We start from the raw sequence: 24140 nt of genomic DNA, 5'->3' as shown, positions 1-24140 counted from the left end.
ATTATGCAAGTACTTTATGAAAAAAAAAATCACATCAACAGGATTATAGTTGACCAGAAGAGATTGTCTTCCAAGAATCAATACTAATTATTATTATTTTATTAGCTTAGTTCATTCCGTTTCAACTTTAACATGCCATTTTATTCTTATTGTGGATTAAGTTATTCAATATTGGAAGGACAATGGTTTATTATTCAATAGACTTGTGGAAAGTCACGACCCAAAAGATTGACACTGAACACGAACAAACAGCAATGTTTTTATAACTGGACCGGTTCAACCATTAACTTTTTTTATTTCAGTTTACACAAGATACATTTCAACGAAGCTTTTCAATGATCCAGTCGGGCAGAGTAACTACTGACTGAACCGGCCGACCGATCGACCCACTGAGAATATAAGATGCTATAAGTGACATTAACGATCACCAAGGGTAGAGAACTAATCACATCCAACTTATAAACAACAAAAAGTGTTAAATATGAAGCAAAACGAAATGGACTGCCTGCTTGCTATAGATGGATAAACATCATTTAAAATTAAGAAGTTGCACTCGGTATTCTCGTCGTAGAGAAAAATTGTGTACGAGTCTGAACATGATACATGGAGTGGAGTCTTCGTCGGTTCTTTCTTGTACATGGTCATGGAACACTAAGGCAACCTGTTACATCAAATCGCCCTATTTTACAACCCAAGAAGAAAGGTCGAACATATAACGAAGGTGGGAAAGAGGGATAGACAAAAAAGTGAAAGGTCAAAAGAGACACCCAACTATACCCTATAACTGCCCCCCTAATCCAAAATCTTATATACCAAATTATACTGAACCAACAATGTGGAAACCTAATATAGGGAGAAAAGTTATACCAAGAACATGGGCAAACCATTACAGGAGCTGAAGATAGAGCACCGATTCTGTCGTCAACGTCCTCTCAGCAACACCAGAACAATTCTGGTGACGAAATCCCACTTCATTTCACCTCACCTTGCTGCATTTATTTCTAAAATCTACATGTCATTCTCCGCTATCCATGCACTTGTGAGATGACAGCATGGGATGTTTTGGGAGGGGATCTAGTCACTTTCAATTATAAATTTTCACTGGCTTCTCGAAGGTGTGACGGTTCTGCAGGGAAAACATAGTATTACTGATATTTTGCCAAATTGATGAAACAGAATCATAACAAGCTCAAGGGAAGTTTACCTGATTAGTCGTGTAAGCTTTTTTTGGAGCAGTGTCGGAATGCTCTAAACCAAGATACTGCTCCCAGGCTCCATAAATATCTCTTCTCTGCACCAACTTAAACAATGTCATTGGGACTAAAAAACAGAAACAAACAACAAAATAAACATACCTGAAATCTATTGGATACAATGTCTGAATCCTGGAGGTATTCAGGACGTCCAAGTGATATAAAAGCAAACTTCCACTGATTGAACAAAAGAATTATATTAGATTCATTGACCTTTAAGTAAGTACTAAAAGTCACAAAAGTAACAAGAAAAAATAGTAAAATACCTTTGAAAATTCATCATCGGGAACTTGCAGTTTCTTCTGAATGCGTATTTTGATATCGGTTAAAGTCTCACCTTCCTTAATAACAAGGAAGAAAGGCTCTCCAAAATTCTGAACTTGCTGCAAGGAAGCATTAAATGATTGATTTTGGGGATAAACAAAAGAAACATCATTACGATAAATTAACTAATTATACCCATAAAACATGATATAAAAAACAGAGTTGAAAACAAAGAAAAAATCATTAAGAAAATGGAATGTCCGTTATTGGCATGTAAGAGAATTCAAACAGGGGGAAAAGGGGGGAAATTTCATGGATAGAAACAATTTTTTCAAGAAATTAAATCAGTAAATCACGTGGTGTAGGGTGTATTGACACCCACAACATAATCCAAGCTGAGAAACCCAAATAACCATTGTGCAAAACAGAAAACGATATTGAAAAGGCACCATAGATTTAAAATAAATAACGCCCTCAATAGTTCTGGGGGCAATTTTGGGTTCCTTCTCCATGGATATATGGTTCCGGCTTTGCTACAGCAGAAAATTCAAGTATGCAATGAAGCATATGGAAATCTCTCTCTATTAAATTTGAACAAACAGAAGCATGAAAAGAAATTGCAGAATTGATGGATAAAGACAATTGCATTAGTTGAGAAGAAAGAATTGTACTCTTAAAATATAACTAATACCTCACATATAAATGAGACGCAAACATAACATCCAACAAAAATAATAAAGTCTGTGGGATCAAACCTATTACACAATATAAAAAAATGAATCTAGTAACTTATAAGTCTCGTTCACATAAAAGTAGAACACTACCTTATGTAGAAAATAAAAATGAAGAAGAAACACGCAATGCATGATCAAGACATAACATTTGTTGGAATTGAGAGACTTGACAATCCTGCCAGACTTTAAAAAGATATATCTGATTTTCAAATCGGTAAAATCTTCATGAGTATCAAATGGAAGATACCATAATTCCTATGCTTGCTAATGAAATGACTTATCACAGATTGCAGAGAAATTAGAATATATGTAGGAGACTTAATATCACAAGTGAGACTGAGTAAAGTTTGCCACAATATTACTTCAAAAAGATAATAAGATGTCAAACAGGAGAATGTAAAATCTTCACATCTCCACGAACTAGAGAACAGCATAAGAGAGACAAAAGACTAACCTATCTGTCAAAGTGCAACCACTAGACTAACAAAATGCAGTATGTCACCAGACATACAAATAAAATTATTTTGGCACTTAGCTCGGAAACCTTGTAGAGAAAAATGCTATGATAGAGGTAAAAGGAAACATACATGAATTTTGTTGGTGGAGAAAATAAACTACACCAGACTTTATTAGAAAAGATATGATTCTATTCTACTTTGTGAAGATATAGCAAAATGACAACTCAAACACATTAAAGTTACCATTTGGTTCTGATTAGAATCTCTAGTAAAGTGATAGACATGAATCAAGCGATCATGAAGGCCAAGGCTTTTCTCTTCCTCTGGAATCTGCAAGGACAATACTTATTAGAAAAATCATAAATCACAAATATATGTAACAAAACCACCCAAATTTGTCTTTACAATGATAGACCTGCTAGGTTACTAGCACATAAGACAGCATTATAATGAATATCAACAAAAAGAACAAATTAATTAAAAGTAGCCTCCAATGAAAAATTGAAAATGGAAACCAACCTCCTCTGCACGTAAAGTCCAGTATTGATCATTAATGTTTTCAATTTTCTCACCTGGTGGAAATATCTGCATGGACAAAAAGTAAAGATGGAGGCAAGAATACTTCAAAAAAGCTTTGAGTAGACGGAATTTCCAACTGTAGAGGAGCATGGAAAATAATTGGTGAAAGTTACTAAATGTCCAACAGGATAGTATTTTTGTCAGTACATGCTATAGAAAAAGAAATACAAATGTGAGCACATTCTCACTTTTGAGGTATATGAGACACTTTGTTTTGCTAAAAGGCCAGTAATACCTTTCAAATGTAGCTGAGCAGATAATTAATTTTCTGGACGAATCCCATATAAAAGTAGTCAAAATACTAACAGTAACCTTGCTTATGTAAGCTTTTCAACCTTCCACTAAAAATATCAATAATAAAATGGTACCTTGTAGATCTTGTGATAGAAAACCTCAAGTAATCTGACTTCAGCATCAGGACGAGAGAGCTCAACCTAAATGGGGAAAAAGAACCATAAGAAACTGTAAGCCATACATCAATCAGTAAAACCATGAGTGATAGTATGTATATCAGAAATTATATAAAAAAAAAAACTAGGTATAGACCATATTGGGTTGTGGGATCAGAACCAATATTAAAAAATTAAAATTAAAAATAAGAAAATAAAAGATATTTCAAAATCTAAAAAAATGTGAATTATAGATAATCAAATATGAATATTACACATTGCAGAAGTTTTACTTTATAATTTCTGTTTCCAATAAGTCAATAAGAATAAATTACTTAATTAAACTAATAAAAATAATTAATTAACAATAAATTATTAATAATTGACGAAATAATATTAAATTAATTTTTGAAGTATTAATATAATTAAATGTATAAACAATTATATGTATTTATTAATTAGTTGTTCAATTTAATGATTAACAAATAGACTAATATTAATTTTTAATTAATTTATATATGGAGGGTCATTCCTTGATATATTCTAGGAACACATGCAACTACCCCCACGGGCTAGCACAGTTGGTACTTGCACGTGATGTCGCTGCAATAGGTCATGTGCGAAATACATTGCAAGTCACCTAACCCCATGCAAAGGGCCACTGTGTTGGGCAAAGCCCACGTGATTTACCTCCCTTCCAAATCGCATTGGGCATCCTGGACAGGCCCCAAGGTGAGGGTTATCACATTTTGCTGTAATAAGAACACATGCAGCAACACCCATGGAAGTACCCACACCATCATTGCACTTCATCTTCTTCAAAAACTTAGAGGTCATGCTTGTCTTCCTACACAAGAAGACAACCCCATCATCCTACTCAAGAACACAAACATATCCACTTCTGCACAACGATCTTCTAGCAAGGCACAATCGATCTCCTCAAGGTTTGCTCCTATCATAAAGGCAATACTTAGTAGTCAACTCTAGATCTACATATAGAGATATCAGCCAATTTCAACTGATTTCTTCTATTCTCCCATGATTATGACGAATTAATTCACTAATTTCATCAATTATAGCCTGACTATTCTAGATTTCACACATACATGCAGGGATGTGTGAAAAATCACCCAGAAACAGATCAGCAGTGGTTGATCGCGATCCAACCTGGGCGATTCATATCAAGATCAATCGAGATTGCCATCCACAATTAAAACAATAAAGTCAATTAACATATAGTGAATTATATTCCTTCTGTCACAAACTACACTTTCAAGAAGATAATAAGCACATCACATACATGAAATTACCTTGGTCTTTAGGTCATTGATTACATCAGCTACGGTGCTATTCTTAGGAAGTCTGATGATGTGAATTACCACCTGAAATCAAAACTATCTAGGTTTATGAAAGCTTCATAAAACAACAGTATAGACATAGAAGAACTGAACGTTTAAACCACCTCTTCCTTTATGGCATGATGGAATGCTACTTTCAGAGTTTTTAAACCTTGCAATTCGGGCAGAGGAATATCCAATATCTCATAGTACAAAATGTCAGAAGTCTGTAGCAGTTGAATCAGTATGAAATAATTGTAACAAAATTCACAGAAAACAATTAGTATTGGTTATATAACCTGGTTATAATGAACAAGCATGTCTACAAGGTGGTCCACACCCCGGTACTTAATGGGTTGTGGTTTAGGTTGCTGAGAATAGCAGTTATGAGATGAAAGACGAATTTTTGATGGATCATCTACACCAAGTTGACGTGCAACCCTTTCAACAACATCGTCATATGTGAAAAGTTTAGATCTGAACAGGTATCGTATCAGAGTAAAAGGTTAGAAAGATAACTTAGGCAGGTATAATAATCAATTATACAAGTTATCTATATACTCAAGTACTTACAATTCCAAGGAAAAATCCTCCTCCTTTGGCTTCTCCAAAGCCCGAAAAAAAACAACCTACAACATCATATTATCCAAACATTGAGACCAAGCCTCTCAAATCCATGGTAGGGCAGAAGAGAGTGGGAATGTAGAGGATTAAATAAAGAATATAATAGACCAAAAGTTGGCAAATACCAACCAGTCAGGCACTGATCTCCTATATTACATTTTGAAAATGTATGGAGGAGAAAATGGTAGGTAGTTACTTCACTCTTGCTTGCCTACTGTTTATTCTGCAATTTTCTCACTCAAATACCCCACAATTTATATTTTTTGTTCCTTTTAGAGGTGCAGCAAGGATTTTAAGAAAAGAAAAGAGGCAGAATAAACACTTGACAGTTACTAATTAAAACTGTGTAAAGGTATAATATCACAATGGTGTGACATTACCACCAAGAAGACACTGCTTAGTAGTCACCACAACCTGATTAGCATCCATATTTTGTACTTCAATTGTTTTAGAAGCATCAAACACAAGTAGTTAAATACAAGCAGATCCTCTCCTGAATTTATAAGAAAATTTGAAAGAGCTAATTACTAAATCTTTTGGTCGAATGTTAATTACTAGATCTATCTGTCACTGAGGTCTCTGTAGTCTGCACTCCCTCAACTACTGGTGGACAGACCAGGGGGGCTGAAGGAAGGCCTTAATGATCCATCTCTCTCTCACGGCTCAAAATGGGTGAGACACTATGGCTACTGCCCTACAATGCCTTCCACCTGCACAACTGCAAAGAAACCATTATCAATCAGCCTCTATTTGGTTTCTCCATTCTTTGCTTCTACCTTTGTGATTCTGTCAGCCTTGTGAACACTCGAAAATAACATTATTTACGCACGTCAAAACCAGCACTGAAGTCTTAAATCTAGTCGGTGACAAGTCTTTCTCCATTACAAACTCCATACCATTCAGAGTTTAGTGACACAAAATACTGTTCCAACCCATGTACAATGCCTATAAGACTTCATTCAGCAATATAGGTTGGGGGTTGTTAGGTACCTCAAACTCTGATCCATCCTCTTCTAGAGCAATCAATCCATTTGAGATTGTGGTTCCTATGAGCCCGACAGCAAACCCAATAGCATCATAGGTCGTGTGATTGAGGAGTAGAGGTAGAGGAACAGGCAAGGAGGTGCACTATAATGAAGTTGACGATGGACCTAACCAGGAGGATGAAGTCTAAGGCTCTTTGAAGTTGAAGCTGGGGCAGCAGGCCAAGGACATAAGAGCTCATGCTGATGAGTTCTTCCAAGAGAACTTTAAAGAGCAACTGTATTAAATTAATGAATAGTTGCTGAGTTGGCAAGTGATGTAGACCACTTGGCTGAATTGGCATTCCATCAAAGAGTTAGCAATGGAGAGATGATGGTAAACTAGGAGATAAATTTGTTTGAGAAATCTACTGTATGACAGATTTGACAGTTTGAAAGACTGATGGATTAAAAAATCTCTACAAATACGTGATAGATTATATTCCTACTTGGAAAGATAGATTCAATTCAACAAAGAATACAATTTTAGGTTCACATCTGTAGAAACCGAAGTTATACATTCACTTCTCAATTATAAATTAGAAAGACAAACCTGGCGGTTGCGAACATACTCCAAGAAGGAAGGAACATCAGGATATCGAAACTGGTTTCTATTTGTTGATGTTAAAGATTTTTGATAGCAAATGATATCTCCATCTTCAAGCTACATCCAGAGATCCAGACAAGCCAATGAGTAGGAAAGCAACAAAGAAAAGTTAAAAACATTGTGCATTGTATTTACCTGGCTTGATTTGAAAGATATCCGCTTGTCAATATGCTCACACATGACAGTTGGTTCGAACTTTATTTCCTAAATATTGTATAGTGCAATTAAATCCTTATCAACATAAGACACAAAACAAAAAACATAAATGTAAAGAAGGATGTTTAACTAACTAGGCGTATTCATCTAATAAATAAATAAATGTATGAAAAGTCAACACATGATTAAAAGGAGAGTTTTATGCCCTGTTTTTGGGCACCTTTTTTTTAAAAAAAAAAATCTATGGAAAAAATTGAGAAATACAAGCAGATTTCAATTTTTTTTAAATCTTAAAGCATTAAAAATATGTTTCGTACATTAAAAGAAAACACTTTTTTAGAGTTGAATATCTGGAAAGTAAAATGGTATTTCAACAGCTAATCTAATGGAAAAAGGGGAAATGCATTTGGTATGGCAGTTACATGATTACTAATTCTTTGATTGCTCCTATTTGGTAGAAAGATTTTCAAAAGGAACATAAAAATGAAAAATTAATAACTAAAAGGATTTAATTAACATTTCGTCTTATTAATATGCACAAATTCTGAGGCTAATTCTTGAAATTAACCTACAATTAGTTCTAGTGCCCGATAACAAAAAACCAGGTAAAAGAGAAAAGAAAGAGTTATTATGAAAAAACTAAAACTTTAAGTTTGCCGTAAACATTTCAATTGATGATTAGTGTCATTACTGTATGCTCCTAAAACACAAAGATCACTTTTCAAATGTTGCAAAAAGTACATCGAATTGGAAAAAAAAAATCTGACAATTGTCAGTTTCAGGATAATTTTGAGACAAAACACATTTTCCAAAAAGCAAAACTTAAATTAAAAAAAAAGGTTCCCAAACAGGTGCAAAGAGCTACTCCTGGGTTAATTTTAAACTGGAATACAAGAAGTCTGGGTTATGGTCTTGAATTACGTAAAAACAATAACTGGACTTTGTGGGAACTGTATTTTTCGTGTTAAAATTCAACAAACAACTAATAAAATAAGTTTTTCTTCGTCCCAACAATATGATTAGCCAACTTATACTTCTTACTCTGAAGAATTTTAACATGAAGGAAAACTAAAATACAAGGCGTGACAAGAAATTCTAAAAATCCTTTTTTCAGCAAATGAATTGGGCAAGGTTTTGCTATCCATCATTTCTTTTGTTTCAGCATAGTCATTGCTTCAACTCAGCAATTTTGCTAATGAAAATTAAAAATAAGGTTAATCTGATAATATATGCATGATGTAAAAATAATGCTATCACAATTAAAAATAAAAATAGGACTTGCAAGGTTTCACAAATTTTAGCTTAATATTTGTCCCAAGTATGCTGGTTTATGCATTTGCTATGTATTCATTCTCTTTAGACCAAAAATTTATATCAAAATGCAGATGATGAGATAAAGAGTTGACAGAAACTAACTGAACAGCATTGAATGGAAAACAAACCTCATAAAGATCAATTTCTTCATTTGGAGGAAATTCAGCCATTTCAATCAATTTTGAGAAAACTTCAGTCGGCTTTCCCAGAGACTTCACGAATAGTCTTCCTACAAATCTACAATCCCAAAAGAAAACACACGAAAACAATAAGGACAAGTTCTACCAAAAACAAGTAAATATATATCTATAGGTAAGTGTTGTGCTGGGCGCCCAACGCACGTGGGGCGCTTCATTCTGAAATTAGCCACTGCAATAGAAAGGCTTAGCTGATATGCAAATGGTGAACCACTACAAATCCTACACTGGCTGCTACTCTCACAAATGAAATTAAAAAAAGAGAAATGATATAGGCAGCGAATTTGCATAGCGAATTCCTTCCGCGACTGATGTGGCAGCGTACGTGGTCAAGTCCACATCAGCAAAAAAAATTCTCTTGTTCCTCCCCTGCTGTATTTCTCCTCTTTCTTGGCGTTCTTCATTCCTCTCCCATCTCTCCTCCAGTCGCTGACTCTTCTCCTACCCTGCCTATCGCTCCTCCTCCTTCTTCACGTTCTTCATCCCTCTCTTGACGCTCCTCCAGTTAGCGAGCGCTCCACCCATTAGTGAGCTAACCCAATGAAGGAATCGAAGCCCTCCATTTAGGGCCAACCCAGCCCTAACTTAGCCACGCCTCCTTCTTCTTCTTCCCTCTCCCTTCCAAGGAATCGAAGCCTGGAATTTCTTTGCCCTAATTTCTCACCCCTACCATGTGAGAGCAATTTGTGCTCCATTTTTTTTAAGCCCCAATCCTAAAGTTTATTATTTTTGCTTGAATCATGCCCCATTTTTTTTCCAGCCCCAAGCGCCCACATTCTTTTGGCAAGTGATGATGCAAGGTTCTTGTCAACACAACGACAGTTCTAGCAAGTGATGCTGCAGGGTTCTTGTCAACGCAATGCGTCGGGAGGAGAGATGGGAGAGGAATGGAGAACGAGGAATGAAGAACGCGAAGAAGAAGAAGAAGGAGAAGGAGAAGGAGAGATACGGCAGGGGAGGAAAAAGTTAAAGTGGAAGCCAGCGAGTGAGATCTACTTCGCATTTTTTTTCGCTGACGTGGACTTGACCACGCACACTGTCACATCAGTCGCGGAGGAAATTCGCTATGCGAATTCGCTGCCCATATCATTTCTCTTAAAAAAAAATAGCAAAATTAACAGGTAAGTTATAATACATACTTCAGATCTTCTTTTTCAGGATCATATAGCTTGAAGAAAAGTAATATCTCCTCCTTGGTTTTCAGCGGTGGAGGAAGAAAGTGAAGGTCCTAGGTTGCAACAATTGTCAATTGAAAAATAATTGCATCAGAGAATATGCTAGCCACTTGAAACTTTTGATGTGAAACTCTTCACCTTTACTTAAACTGTGACTAAAGATATTAAAAGAGAACACCCAATTACATGCAGGTTGTTCAAAGGTGCGAAAGCTACTTACCGGTCCAATTTCTACTTCCAAGAACAGCTTCAATTCAGCATTATGAGTCTTATTTGAAACCTCCCTAAGCTGTCCAACCTATACGTGTTAACATAAGAGAACTATTTTCATGGGGCAAATAGGAGTAAATGAATTATATTGCAATGGCAGCAAAATTCATGATACATGAAATAAATAGAAAGTAGTATTATTGAATATTAGTTTGTATTCTACAAGAAACAGAGGAAATGTTTTATCAAATCATGATGACATGAATAAATATTTTCTCAAAGATGGAACAATCCATGAGGATTCACAAAATCTATCACAAAGGATACATACAAAGCGGAGTTGAAAAATGTATAAAAGAAAACTGCAGGTTGAAGTTTGATCACTGTGAAAGATTTTCTATGAAATGTGCTCTAGAAATAAAAAGTAGACCACCCATATGAGCCAAAGAAAAGTGGAAACTTTAGTTCGCAAAGCTTCCAAGGATGGAACAAAGAAACTATCTCAACCCCAGGACTACCATAACTAGATGTTAGTTATGGACCCATATAAATAATACAGACACCATTTAAGAACTAATCAGCAAAATGAGCAAACAAATGAGTTGCACTTTGTGGGTTTTATATATCTATCAATCTTACTTAAAGCCTGTATCTTGATCTCTGTCCTATAATATTTGTAACAAATTCTACATAAAATCAAGCATTACAATACTTTAGGAAAAGATTAAATGACCATAAGCACGCTAAAAACAATTAATGATGTTGGACCCATGCCTCAGGTCTGAATAAGACAAATCAACTACTAGAAAATAAGATGATTTGGTTAAATCAAATCATGGTGCTAACTCTTAGTGCCTAAATTAATTTTCAAAAAAAGGTCAAATGTAGAAAAGAACCAAGAAAATAAGTTGTATTGCATAAATTCTATATCTTCTCTGTCTAATTAAAGTATTATATTTAGATCTCTTGGTCATGCAATCTTTATGAGTTTTACAAAAGGAAAACATTACACCACTGATTTTAAAAAAAAATTATGGCAATAATCACTCCCAAAAAACTGTTACACATCCTCAGCCCACACTTCTATATCTGGATGAGTACTGAACTCCTGGAAATACTTGGACAACATGACTGACTCAGATAACAATTCTAACTCTATTACTTTCAAAATGTATCAGGAGCAAAGTTTAAATTTAGGGAACAACGAAACATGAATCAGCAAGCTCAAGAATGACCTCCAATCCAAGTCCCCTTATTGCTTGCTTTAGATAGAGAAAATCGGAACAAAGTACCAACAAATGGATACATTCTTTGACATATTCTCATGGTTGAGGAACTGCAAAACACAGCTTCATATGAACAATATCTTGATAAGCCTAAAGTATGCATAAAAAATTGCAGCAATAACGGTTCATTCTCAGAAATCACAAGCAATGCTTTTAAACCATTTACAGCTTCAATATGAACAATATCTCAATAAGCCTCAAATATGCATAAAAAATTGCAGTAATAATGGTCCATTCTCAGAAATCACAAGCAATGCTTTTACACCATTTAGAATACAGGAGTAGAAAGAGAAGTGACTATACTCACAGACTGTGTTTCCTCCTGGGGTGTCAAAGGTCGATTGGGCCGATATGTATGGTTTTGTCGCTTGGCCCACAACCAGAACCGCTGAAACTGAACTGGAATACCAAATTCTTTGAACACCTCCTCCTGTCAATTAGATGAATATGTAGAGTATTGGCATTCGGAAAAGTGCAAGAGGGCAATGAAAAAACAAGTTGTAGTCACTAATGAAAATATTTAAGGAATAAGGAGATTGTCCAAAATTCTGCAGAACTTGAGGCTCAAATATACTGGAGCGCCAGAATGATTCTAGGTTTTAAGACACTGTAACATGCTCAAGTGATGCAATCACACACACTATATATCGAAATAAAAGGGTCCAGAAGATGCAAAATTTGAGTTCCCTCTATGAAGTGTACATTTATAAAGCCAATGCTCTAAATAATTTTGATAAAAATCAAATTGGCATCTCCATTTCCCTTCGTATATAATCAAAAAAGTATAATGTTTTGCATTTTGCATTCTCCCAACTAATAAGTTCTTAAAAACAAAACTATAATTTCATATAAATGCTTTTCCTTGATTATTCATAACATGGAACTAACAGAAAAGAGTTGTCAAGGGTCTTTGGGCTTTAAGTGCAAAGCGAAGCGCACGCTTTACAGAAAAAAAACGTAATAAACAAAAGGACTCTTATATTTATTAAAAGTCTTTGAAAATGTTTTTAAAAATTCAAATGACCATAAACAAAATATTCTTTGATGAAGTTGTAGATTATTAAAAAGACTAAAAATAAATCAAAAGTCTTTGAAAATATGATAGAATTTTTAGAATATAAATCTGATTTATATGAATTAATAAAATTTATTAGAATTTTTAAAATTATATATATATATATATATATATATATATATATATATTATTGGGATAATTTAATTAGAATTTATAAAAGTCTATTTGAATTATCCTATTTAAGTTGGGAGTTGATTGAATTAATTAAATCCGCTCCCAAAGTTTTTCACGGTGCTACACTAACCACGGCATCGCGATGCCTTGGGACGCCGAGAGCGTCACGGAAAGGGTAAAAAAAAAGTTTCTGTACTTCGCGCAAAAGAGAACACTTGTGTTTTTGCGTGACGCTTTAGAGACCTCATATGCTTCCGAGGTCTCTGAAACGCAAGGCTTGTGCCTCGCTGTGCTCCGCGCTTAAGCGAGCGAAGTGCTTGCTTTTAACAACTTGTACTAAACCACATTAAAAGTAAACTAATAAAATAAATCTTGTTAATGAAGTATATATTTATTCATACATGGACGTCTTTTGCAATTCTATTAATCACTTTCATTTGTTCAAATAGCTTAATCATTTTTATGATTTCACCTTAAAATGATTGAATGGCAACTGCTTTTGGATGCGAAAGGCTCGAACTTTGTCATGGTCTACAAGATCAAAAAATATTTCCTTTCCGATCTGTTCCATCAAATCCTCATTCCGAGCTACCTGACGCAAAGGTAAAAAAGATTCAATTGAAACGAAAGCAAAATAAAAAAGTCATCTCAGTACCATGAAACCCAACAGCAAACCTTTATGATAGTATACAGATGAGCCTCAGCTTTCTCTTTCTTCTTGTGCTCCTTCTCTTCTTGTTCCTTCTTCAACCTAATCTGTAGATATAAATTGTGAATTATCTGAAAAAATACTCAACCAACATAGAGCTAATGATCTCACCAACATACTCTGAGGTGTTCTGCAATGTCTTTCTCATCAACATCACACATAATTTTCTCCTTGTCACTTTCACGAATGTACACAAGCATATAAGCATTGGAATACTTTGTAAATTTAAAAGTTGTATTGTTCAAGCCTGGATTTGTCTGAGGTAACTGCAAGACCCAAATGGTAAAAGAAAAACATAGTTATATACAAGTATAGAAAGGCATTAGACTCAAACAAGACAGTGGTCAATGTTTGAACCTCCTCTTCACCACCATACTGCTCCTCGAGTGCCTTTTTAGCATCTTCCTTTGTTACTTTCTCATCATCAAACTTAAACCTGTGACAAAAGATTTCTTAACTACACATATTTCATAAAAACCTACTATTTAGAATGTAGTTCACTCTTAAAATGGTTGGCAAGAACCCATGAATTCAATGATCAATTAGTGAGTGTTGCAGCCTTGCAGGTTCAAGCAAGGTCAAATCCAATTTATTCTGGAAACTAAAACCAGTCAATTATTAAGAAAACATAGTTGCTTTTCTGCCATTAAAACATATATGAGCTCATTATATAGATTTGATACATCAGCAAAGAAGCTGAGTCCCAACCATATGGAGTCAGCTACTTTGATTTTGCCCTACCATTAGACCATATAAAATAATATAATAACAGCATTAAGTTTTTCTATATTCCTGCTAATTGATTTAAATGGAATTTTGTTTAGCCACCCTTTAATCCTCACGCCTTCAACTCTAATTGATTCAGGTTGTGTAAACTCTTATAAATAACTTTTAATTGTGCTAAATGAAGTTTGCTTTAGTATCATTCTACTCTTCATCCTTCAACCCAAATTGACTGAATTTGTGTGCCTATAACATTATATCAATGGCTTATAGAATTGGTTGGATGTTATCACACTAATACAGTATTAATACAACAGTTGTAAAAAACATCAATTAACAGTAGAATGTTGATCATGGTACAAAGCTTTACTTGTTGACAACAGAAAAAGTAGAAACCAACATTGAGAATAGAATTTAAAGTATTTAGCTAAATCTACAAAAACATAAAGTTCACAGCTTCGTGAAACAATCTGTCATTCATGATATTGCATAAAAAAAAAATCTTCCCACAAGATATTTCCAAATAGCGAGGACTGTATGATTCAGAAATATTATCTCAGAAAAGAAAATTAAGCAACACACTCAAAGTATCAAGCAATCTTTCACCATATTTCTCTTAGTCAAATTTCATCATATATTTTGAAGAACCTAACAGAAGTGATAATTGATAGAAGATACAAGCAAAAGGTTGAATACCACAGATGTGATAGAGTTGGCCGGATGAAAGCATAATAATGTCCACCGTGCACTCCGCCACTGTGAACAAGAACACTGCACGCCAGAGAAAAAAGCAATATAAATGTCACTACCGCTTAGCATCTTTAAACTATTTGAACCTCTCGGCTTGAATCTTTGAACTATACTTTATTTCATAAGGTTGTAGAAAACCACACAATATGCTTTGTTATCATCAAGAACCAGTTAAGATGTATTAGCATTGTTAACTATAACCCATCTTGATAGTAGATTGCTTCTATAAATGAGATTGACACTCTTGCAAGAAAGGTGGAATTTCACCCAAAAAAATTGTAGAAGAAAAAAAAAGCATTCCCATTATGAAGCTAAAACTTTAAGAGTTGTTGTACATTCCACTTGCTTTTCTGGACAATGAATATTTGAACACTGTGGAGCAGAATGATAATTTATTGATAGAGATTGTTTATTTAGAAGGTGAAAGCTGAATTTGATAGTACAGAAAATAGTTGAAAATTCAAAGAATTTAATTTTTAGCACTTGGGAGAAATTGTAGCATTTTCTGTCTATCCAAATTGTTTAAATGCAGTTGTGATAAGTGATTCTAGTAATACAGTTGGGGGCCTGGATCCACCACTCAGTTTCTATAATATCTAATGTCCTTGATTTAAAAGGGAGATTACCTGTGAAGAGTATAGAGATTTCGAACCCTCCTGTCTGCATCAGGAGAAAGATATTTACCATTATCTTTATCAAGGTCCAACTGAAGTGGAAACTCATAACGATCATTTATCTGCAAACCAGAGAAGAATTGCTTATAGATTAGAAATAGAAAAACATATCATAACTATACAGTGGTATCAATAGAATGCAATTTGGTAAATAATCATTTATATGAAATTTTAAGTTGAAAGTTGAACCAACATATGGAATTTTGCACATGATATTCTCAATTAAAGTTACAAAGTTTCACCACCAGAGTAAAAAATTTAACTTCATAGAATAAATCTTCGAGTCAATGGTCAAAGAGACATAAGAAGCCCAAGAGAATGTAAACAGCAGCCTGGTGGCTGGAAAGAACCAGTAAAAGTGCAACGAGACTCATAGGTGGATCTGTTTGGTTATGACATTAAAAATCAAGATAAAGTTTAGAATATATTAACTAAAATTCATTTTGGAATCGTAACTTCACTTCTATTTTGCCAAAAATTGTGCAAAATCAAATAGGTAATTTTATTACACTATGTCACACAATTATGCTGTAAAAAGATCTCCAATATTTGACATTATTTTCTAATATCAAGTATCAATCATATCCATTACAAAGCCAAAATGTACCATTTGGGTCTTCGACTGTACCGATAATGTGTTGGCACAAGTAAATATCATTGCAGCAAAAAAGCAAATAGTAGAATTGATGCCAAGTTTAAATAGCCAAAATGTAACCATATCGTTTACCTATCGTGGTTATCAATCCAAGTCCAAGCCTAAGTTCAACTCTAGATGATTAAATATATTTATGGACATCATGACATGTAAAGAACTGATTTCAATACTAGACTTCATAAGAGTATTATTTAAGGTCTTGGAAAATTCCAGAAACTACAAGAACCAATGCTCTCATTTCACGCACATTGATTTTGATATTTTTAAGGTATAATGTGAAGTTGAGGTACTTATTATTATTATTAACTTGTTGCTCAATGATCTAAATATAATTGACTTCTAATTGTTATAGGCTTATATTTGAAGATACCATTTAGCAGCTATATAGAAGGATCATAGAATTAGATCTCATATGAATTAATTTTTGCACATTCTGAAGTATGCCGAATGTCACCATAGCACAACGCCTAATCTACACTATTTTAATTATAGACAAACTCTCACATGAACAATATTTCGACCATTATTTTATGTGTTAAAATGATAAAATACAAGCAAACGGTAATTCATAACCAAGCTTTGAAATCTTGAGCTTTGCAAAACTTTAGGCATTTAAATAGGATAATACAATTTTGGTACCATGATAAAGTGTTGGCACATGGTATCAATGGTGAATTAAAGGTGGAAGGAGATAAAGAAGAAGAAGAGTCAGTTACTTATCTGAGGTTAAAGTTTAAAGGATCATTCTGTGCAACAGTTTCATCCCCGACTGGAATAATATAACTTTGGCATTGTATTATGTTAGCACTCAACATGCTTTAGTATGTCGAGAACTAGAGATGCATTTAGATATATTTATTTCTTTAATACCACAACAATTGAACAATCAATTGAATTAAATTTTCTAGCAATTATATTGTGCTCATATTTGAGGCATTTCCACCTGTTAGACCATGACAAAATAAATTTATATGAATATTACTCATATAGTCCCTTTTCATTTAGATTTTATATTTTTAATAAGTTCATATCAAACCAATTGGCAATTGAATTTAAAAATATATTTATTTCCCTTCAATATGCTTCGGAATGAATTCATATAAATTTTATTATTATAATCTTCTTTCACGTAACTTATTTATTTATAAAGATATTCTTGTTGAAACTAGATAACCAAGTAAATTAATATTCTAAAATGCAGATAAACAAATAATAAATATTACTAGAATTCATCTTAATGCAAATTACAGCATGTCGAATCTCAGCACAGCATAATACTGAGACACAAGTGGGTCATAGGAGAGATTCCTTGATATAGCCTATAGGGTTTCAATAATTTATCAGTCATATGTTTTGATCATACCAGTGATATGGTACAAGATTTCAAATTATGTTCATGACAACAAAATATAATTTAAAATGAAAAGGTAGGATTTTGTATTAAAAAGAGAAAAAATTCGACCATATTTCATTGACAAAATTTCAGGATCTCAAGGAGAACTACACAAGCTTAAAACCCAAAGCTGTTCTAGGAACAAAATATTCAATGAACACAATTAATGCATAAAAAAGTGCCAAAGCCTCACTGACCTTCACCATTGTATCTCGCATGAAATCATATTCAAAACGTTTAAGCTGGAGTTGCAAAACTGGGGGGAAGTCAATGAATAGAACACCTTTCTTAGCATCCTGAGCGAAACACAATTTTAGACGTAAAAGGAAATCCTCGAGCATCATAGCACCACAAAGACAAATTTTTTAAATTGCAGGAAAATAATGTACAAGTATCAGTGGCTCCAACTTCTAGATGGGGAAATTACTTATTTCCCCTGTTTTGCTAAATGCTTTATGGAAAATCCTTAAATTGCTCATTTTTATTTTTTAAAAAAGGCAGTCATAGCTAAAAAAAAATGAGCATCATAGAAACATCAGAAGGAAAAAAATGAAGAGAATCACTGAACCATAATTAAATATGTTGCATTAATAAATACAAGTCAAGTAAGAATTATGCAGCACGGATATCATGTTTGCCATAGACATTCCCTTTTCTGTATGTCAACACTAAATAAAACAAAATTCAATATTAAGAGTCACTAAAAAAAAGTTACATAGGAAATGATAAGGGTCCTGGCGAATAATTAAGCACTGTCAATGATTTTATCGAGCAAGATAACAAAATGATTTTTGGGAACTCAGAACACAGTAACAAACCACAGTATATATTTTTTTATTTATATAATCTCGAAATTCAAAATTTTATAGAAAACAAATAATGAAAGAGACTTACCTCTGTCAATGTCATGGCAACGAACCAAAAAGACCAAAAAGCATATTCAAAGTCTTATAGAAAACTAATGACCAAAAAGAATGACTGCATATCATGGCAAGAACAATAAAATACAAACAAATTTAATAGTCACATACAAAGCACTTTTACCCACCATAGAATATGATTATGAATTTAGTGAGGATCAGAAATTATGTAGTTATTAATTAAAGAATCTCTGTATCAAAACAGATATAATAGAAATACCTGTAACCCATGGTTTTCAGCTTGATATTTATTATCCCCTTCAAGCCGCTCTACTTCAACATATTTATCAAATGAAGCATAAACATCTCGACAACCCTTTACATCCAGCTGTAAATCTACACAGAGTACAACCAAGAAGCATTAATTGTAAACATATCAAAAAAAATGCAAACTCATAACAGTTTGATACCATAGAATGACTCTTTTCGAGTGGATTTATAGTCGACATTAATGCATTCAATATAATTCATGTGATGTCCTTCAAATAAATGCTGGATTGTGCCCTCAACCACAGTTCCCTGTGCCAGTATTTCAAATACAACAATTTAGTGAATGAAAAGACCAACATCAACACTTAACGTAGAATGTTTAAGCACAATTTTCAAACCTTCATCTTGTCTTCCAACTTTTCACAAAGAACCCTATTAAGTTCTTGCACATCATGTTGCATAAAAGAATCATATGTATCCCAACCAAAAGATTTTGTCAATTCCTTCGTGGCAACGCTGTTGTCACTGTACTGAAGCTTATAGAACAGACTCTGCAGTGCCAAGGGAATGCTCCCTGATGGCATATCATTCTCTGTCGTTGGCATATGATAAACAGCCTGGAAATGAGATTTATAGGATTATTCACCGAACAAAATGATCATGCAACTAAATGAACTATCACTTCTACCTTTCTGAAGTATGGAATATGATACAAAGTCTGAAGGAGAGAGTTCATGTAACAAGTAGCTCCTTGGTTTTTTAAACCAACATAGCCTGTTTCCTTTTTTGAATCATAACTCCAGTAATCTACAACTTTACGTACAGTAACTTCAGCTTCAATTACAAATGTATCATTGACTAGATATCCTCTACTTGGATCATAGAGTTCACTTAGAGACATAAACGAAGTGAAACCCCAATCACTTTCTCGCCCATTAAATTGGTGTTGTGTATCTGTAATCAAAAAATGACAAGGGCAATGCTAAAAATATCATGTTTTTTTTTGCTAAAATCAATATTTTTAACAGAAAACAGATTCTCAGACATATCCTTATGCATATGCATAGAGATGTAACATGCAACAATTCCAATACATTTGGTAACAACCACTTTGAAACCTTCACAGAATGTCAGTCATATTACCTACCTCAATAAAAAAAATAAGTTTGCTTGCGAAAGCTCATAATGGTGGCACATGTCCAGTTGTAGACTTATAAACAGCGTATCAATAAAAAGTTCATATGATGTCCTCCTTGTCTGATGATAGAAATAATTTATTTTGTAGACAGTTTAATTTAATGGTTACAATGTCGTTCGATAAAAAGAAAAGAAAAGGTGTAATTGAGATGCATGGACATAAATTATGTAAAAAAGAGTTTTGGGTTTTAAGATCTTTTATTCAACAAAACATTAAAGTACGTATCATTAATAGGATATGCAAGGTTGAAACAAAGAGGAACTTCAAGATTCTTGCAAAATTGTCATGTGCCTTTTAGCTAAAAGAAATTTGTATAAGATAGTAGTAAGACCTTTGATATTTTCTAGACCAGAGTGATAGGCAATTAAAACAGAAGACAAAGAAATAATGTAGAAAAGGTGAGAATAATAATAATAATAATAATAATAATAATAATAATAATAATAATTTAGTTATAGCTTCCATGATTGAGAAAATAAGCAATGACAAGTTGAGATAATATGAATGTCCAAAAATGACCAAAGGATCCAATAGTCAGTAAGTTAAATAGATTATAAAGGTGTGAGGATTCTGGTTTATGTAATTGAAAGTGACATAAGATACATGTAGCCATCCCTTAATAGTTGAAACTAATATCCATGATGATGTCAAAGATATTCACCATAAACTACCTTTCCTGAAAAGAAAACAATGCTTGTATTAACATTCTCTAATGTTTTCATTTTGTTTAATTAGGGGAGATAAACCATTTCATAGAGCTAAAATATCATCCCAAATCACCTCTTATAGACACCTCGATTACTAGCTAGCAAATTTTGACAAATAATTCAGATGGCATTCCACAGGTGGCGAACTTAGTTCACTTGCTTATAAATATAAAGACAAAATAAGTCAATGTTGGCCATCCATACTAGAATTCACGTCAGCAAAATCTGCAGACACTTCTGTTAATATTACAAGGGGAGAAGGAAAATGTTTCAAAAGCAGATATAATAAGGTATGGGAAAATGATCTTAGTTTTTAAATAAAATAACTTCTGATGTATTAAATTCTCAAAATAATGTGATCTCTGCATCAAGTTATCATCAACAGTTGTTTTGCATCTCTTATATTTCATTGTGTAGTTATATGCTTCCTTGACACTTGGCTTTCGTCATTCTTTAAACTGTACAAGGAAATTTTAGAATAGAAATTTTGTTCATTATCATAATGCATGATGGTTTGTGAGGTGCCATATCAAAATAAGTCTCATATGTGCCTGTGCAGAGGTTTATTAGCATACTTATATTGCATGGAGGTGTCTTCCTCTAAGGTGATTAGTCATTTTGGTGGACTAAGCTCTCCATTTACTTCTTGAACCACCGGAACCATAGCAGTGATATGGATCACGAGTAGAGCTACAGCTCTACAACTTAACAGATGTTCACATGACAGAGTGTCTCTATCTTCAACTATAGGTCATGTTGGCCATGGAGATGGATTATTGGCAGTTAGGTCACTTGCAGTAGAAGCTGTTTTTGGCGTTGAATGTGAGAGAATTGCATTTTGAGAGAGTTGTGTTGTGATCAAGAACTAAGAGCTTAAAAAGGCATCGTGGGGTACATAGATTGCGAAGTTAAGTGTTGTAGCATGGGTAATAGAAGTGTTTTCTGACTGTGAGACGAGTGTTACTAGAGAGAGATTGTAAGAGCTTATCCGTCCTGTGTTTTGGAAATTAAATGAGACAAAATTTGATTAAGTTCACATCAAGTAGTTCTTTCTACATATAAAAATAGTTTCCCCTCTTGACAAAAGCAACGCCACTCTCATAGAGAAAAAGGAAGTATTCGTGCTTGTAATTTCTGAGCTTTCAAACTCTCAAGCAAATTGGAAGTGGTTTTCCTTGGCGCCATTGAATACTTGTTCTGAACTGACAAACCTCAGCTTCCAGCAATTTATGCACTCATTTCAGAATTAATCGCACTCCAAAACACTCAAGTTCCTTTTGGATTGGATGGAAATCTATTGAGGTAAGTACTCATATTAAACAATAATTCACTTCTCCCATGGATCCTGATGAAAAGTGAAGTTTGAAATTGGATCCACTTATTATATTTTCTCATGAATACTTTTAGGCAAAACTAATGAATGGAAATGATCAAAAGTTTCCATTCACAAGGGATGAGATACCTTTTCTTATTGTGTACTTTCCATGAATTTGATTGACAACTGCAAGTGAGAACTGAGCATATCTACTCCAACCATATGGCAAAGTAGCTGAATCAGCAACATCAAGGTATAAAGACAAGTGGTCTACATTATTTCCCTTGGGAAAAATTAGCACCCGCCTGTAACAATCAAGTCAAGAAAAAAGGTCTTCAGTGTCATTAAATTACTAAATCCTAACAGAGAGAGCCAACTCATGCATATAGAATACAGAGCCATGAAGGCACTAAATGTTTCAGCTTACCATTTATACCCCACGACATGGAAAATGTCAGAATAAAGTTTCTTGGTATTCAACCTGGAGAAGTTTTCAATTGTCCACCTGTATTTTAACGTAGGAGGATCCTCCACCTGTTGGTTTTCTGAAGCACTGACTGTCTCAGCTGATAAAACTAACACAGAAAAAGCGAAACGTGAAAAATAAGAACAATAGTAAGCCAAACACACTAAGCGGCACAGCCGAAAGCAATTTTATCTTCAAATCAGCAGAAGCGCTCGAAATCACTACTTTCCAGCAACCAACTATAGAATGCCTCGCAATCACGAGCCTCGGCTAAAAAATCAATAACAGTTACCTTCCATCGGCTGGGGTCCCTCCGTTAACTCCTGATGCGGGACCAACATCTCCTCGTCCTCCTGCTGCTGCAAACACACACGCGCACGCGCGCGCAAATTAGAGCCCAGATCCATAAACAACCATGCAGCTTCGATAACAAAAACACCCTAGCAGACTCGCGAAGGGTCCAGTGGAGATCCAATTCGATCCGAGTGCCTGGTAGGCAGCGGCCCACTTGAAACCCTAGAACTGACGAGAATTGCGCTGGAGCGAGCGAGATCAACAGGGCAAACCTACTCCTTCCCCGAGCTCTAACTAACCAATAACTAGGTTGACGAATGAGGCGTCAGAACGAGGGTGCGAGAACCATACTTCGAGAGGGGGCGGCGTCATCATAGTCATGGGAGGGCGGTCGCTGCAGCAGCAGTTACGATCCGATCCGAGGCGGAGGATCGCCGGTGGAGGAAAGGAGAACTGATGGGAGGAGATAGAGGAGGAAGTGCCCTTCCACGGGATCAAGCGACGAAGCCTAAACAGGAAGTCGGTACCGACGACGGGCGAAGGTTTTTATTACACGTCGACGGATCGGAAGCAAGAACGCGGGTCCCATTATCGTCCCTCGTGTCGCCACAGTAGGAACCTGGGTGCGACTTGGACTGACCCGTCTCATCTATTAATTTTAACAAAATGTGACTTTAATTTATAAAATCCAAATTTTATTTTATTAGTTACTCGAAATAAAGGGGCATAATTATTTTTTATTAAATAAAATTAGTACATGATTAATTCCCAAACCTTGTCGCCACAGTAAGAACCTGGTTTATGGGTTTGGGAATGAGGGAATGGATTCATTCCCAAACCTTGTGTTTGGTTGATGGGAATGGAATCAAAATTTTGGAATGAAATCCAAAAATTTGGGTATGGATGAAACCCACCTCCTCCCTTGGGTTTGGATGAAACTCACCTCCATCCTTAAGTTTTGGACAAAAATACCCTTAGTATATTTGTTTAATTTTTTTTAATTTCACACACTCTCTCCTTGTTCTCTCTCATCATATTTTCTCTCTCCCTATTTTATCATCACACTTTCTCTCTCAACATACTTTCTCTCTCCTCATTCTCTATCATCACACATTATCTATAATTTTCTCTCGATATTCTCTCTCATCATAGACTCTCTCCCCTCATTTTCTCTCTCTTCATTCTCTTCCATCACACTTTCTCTCCCATTACACACTTTCTCCTTATTTTTTCATCATACTTTCTCTCTCCTCAATCTCTCTTAACATACTCTCTCCTCATTTTCTCTCATCACACTTTCTCTCTCTTCATTCTCTCTCATCACTCTCCTTA

General features: G+C 34.5%; 1 protein-coding gene across 4 annotated transcripts; it reads right to left on the bottom strand.

Annotated features, from left to right (window-relative positions):
- Positions 1 to 532: 532 nt before the first annotated feature.
- LOC122045142 (ubiquitin C-terminal hydrolase 12-like) lies at positions 533 to 23319 on the bottom strand. Of its 4 annotated transcripts, none has more exons than XM_042605230.1 (32): positions 23160 to 23319; positions 22807 to 22873; positions 22476 to 22623; positions 22196 to 22353; positions 19517 to 19782; positions 19227 to 19445; positions 19029 to 19137; positions 18839 to 18954; positions 17896 to 17994; positions 15603 to 15712; positions 14923 to 14997; positions 13861 to 13939; positions 13623 to 13769; positions 13470 to 13550; positions 13267 to 13386; positions 11913 to 12035; positions 10330 to 10407; positions 10074 to 10162; positions 8866 to 8974; positions 7403 to 7471; positions 7214 to 7324; positions 5588 to 5643; positions 5314 to 5491; positions 5140 to 5241; positions 4988 to 5059; positions 3657 to 3722; positions 3229 to 3294; positions 2953 to 3039; positions 1520 to 1636; positions 1356 to 1430; positions 1205 to 1291; positions 533 to 1126 (listed from the first exon to the last, which is right to left on the bottom strand). In XM_042605230.1, exons 1-32 carry the CDS (start codon positions 23187 to 23189, stop codon positions 1085 to 1087), a joined length of 3351 nt encoding a protein of 1116 aa, XP_042461164.1. In that variant the 5' UTR covers positions 23190 to 23319; the 3' UTR covers positions 533 to 1084. The 4 variants fall into 4 exon arrangements, with proteins under 4 accessions (XP_042461164.1, XP_042461165.1, XP_042461162.1 ...); XM_042605231.1 differs by having other exon boundaries at positions 22807 to 22870; XM_042605228.1 differs by having other exon boundaries at positions 22807 to 23303.
- Between the last annotated feature and the right edge of the window lie 821 nt (positions 23320 to 24140).

This window comes from Zingiber officinale, chromosome 2B (genome assembly GCF_018446385.1).
Source record: "Zingiber officinale cultivar Zhangliang chromosome 2B, Zo_v1.1, whole genome shotgun sequence".
In the NCBI taxonomy this organism is placed as follows: domain Eukaryota; kingdom Viridiplantae; phylum Streptophyta; class Magnoliopsida; order Zingiberales; family Zingiberaceae; genus Zingiber; species Zingiber officinale.
Note: the sequence above shows the minus strand (reverse complement) of the source record. Positions and strands in the feature narration are given on the sequence as shown.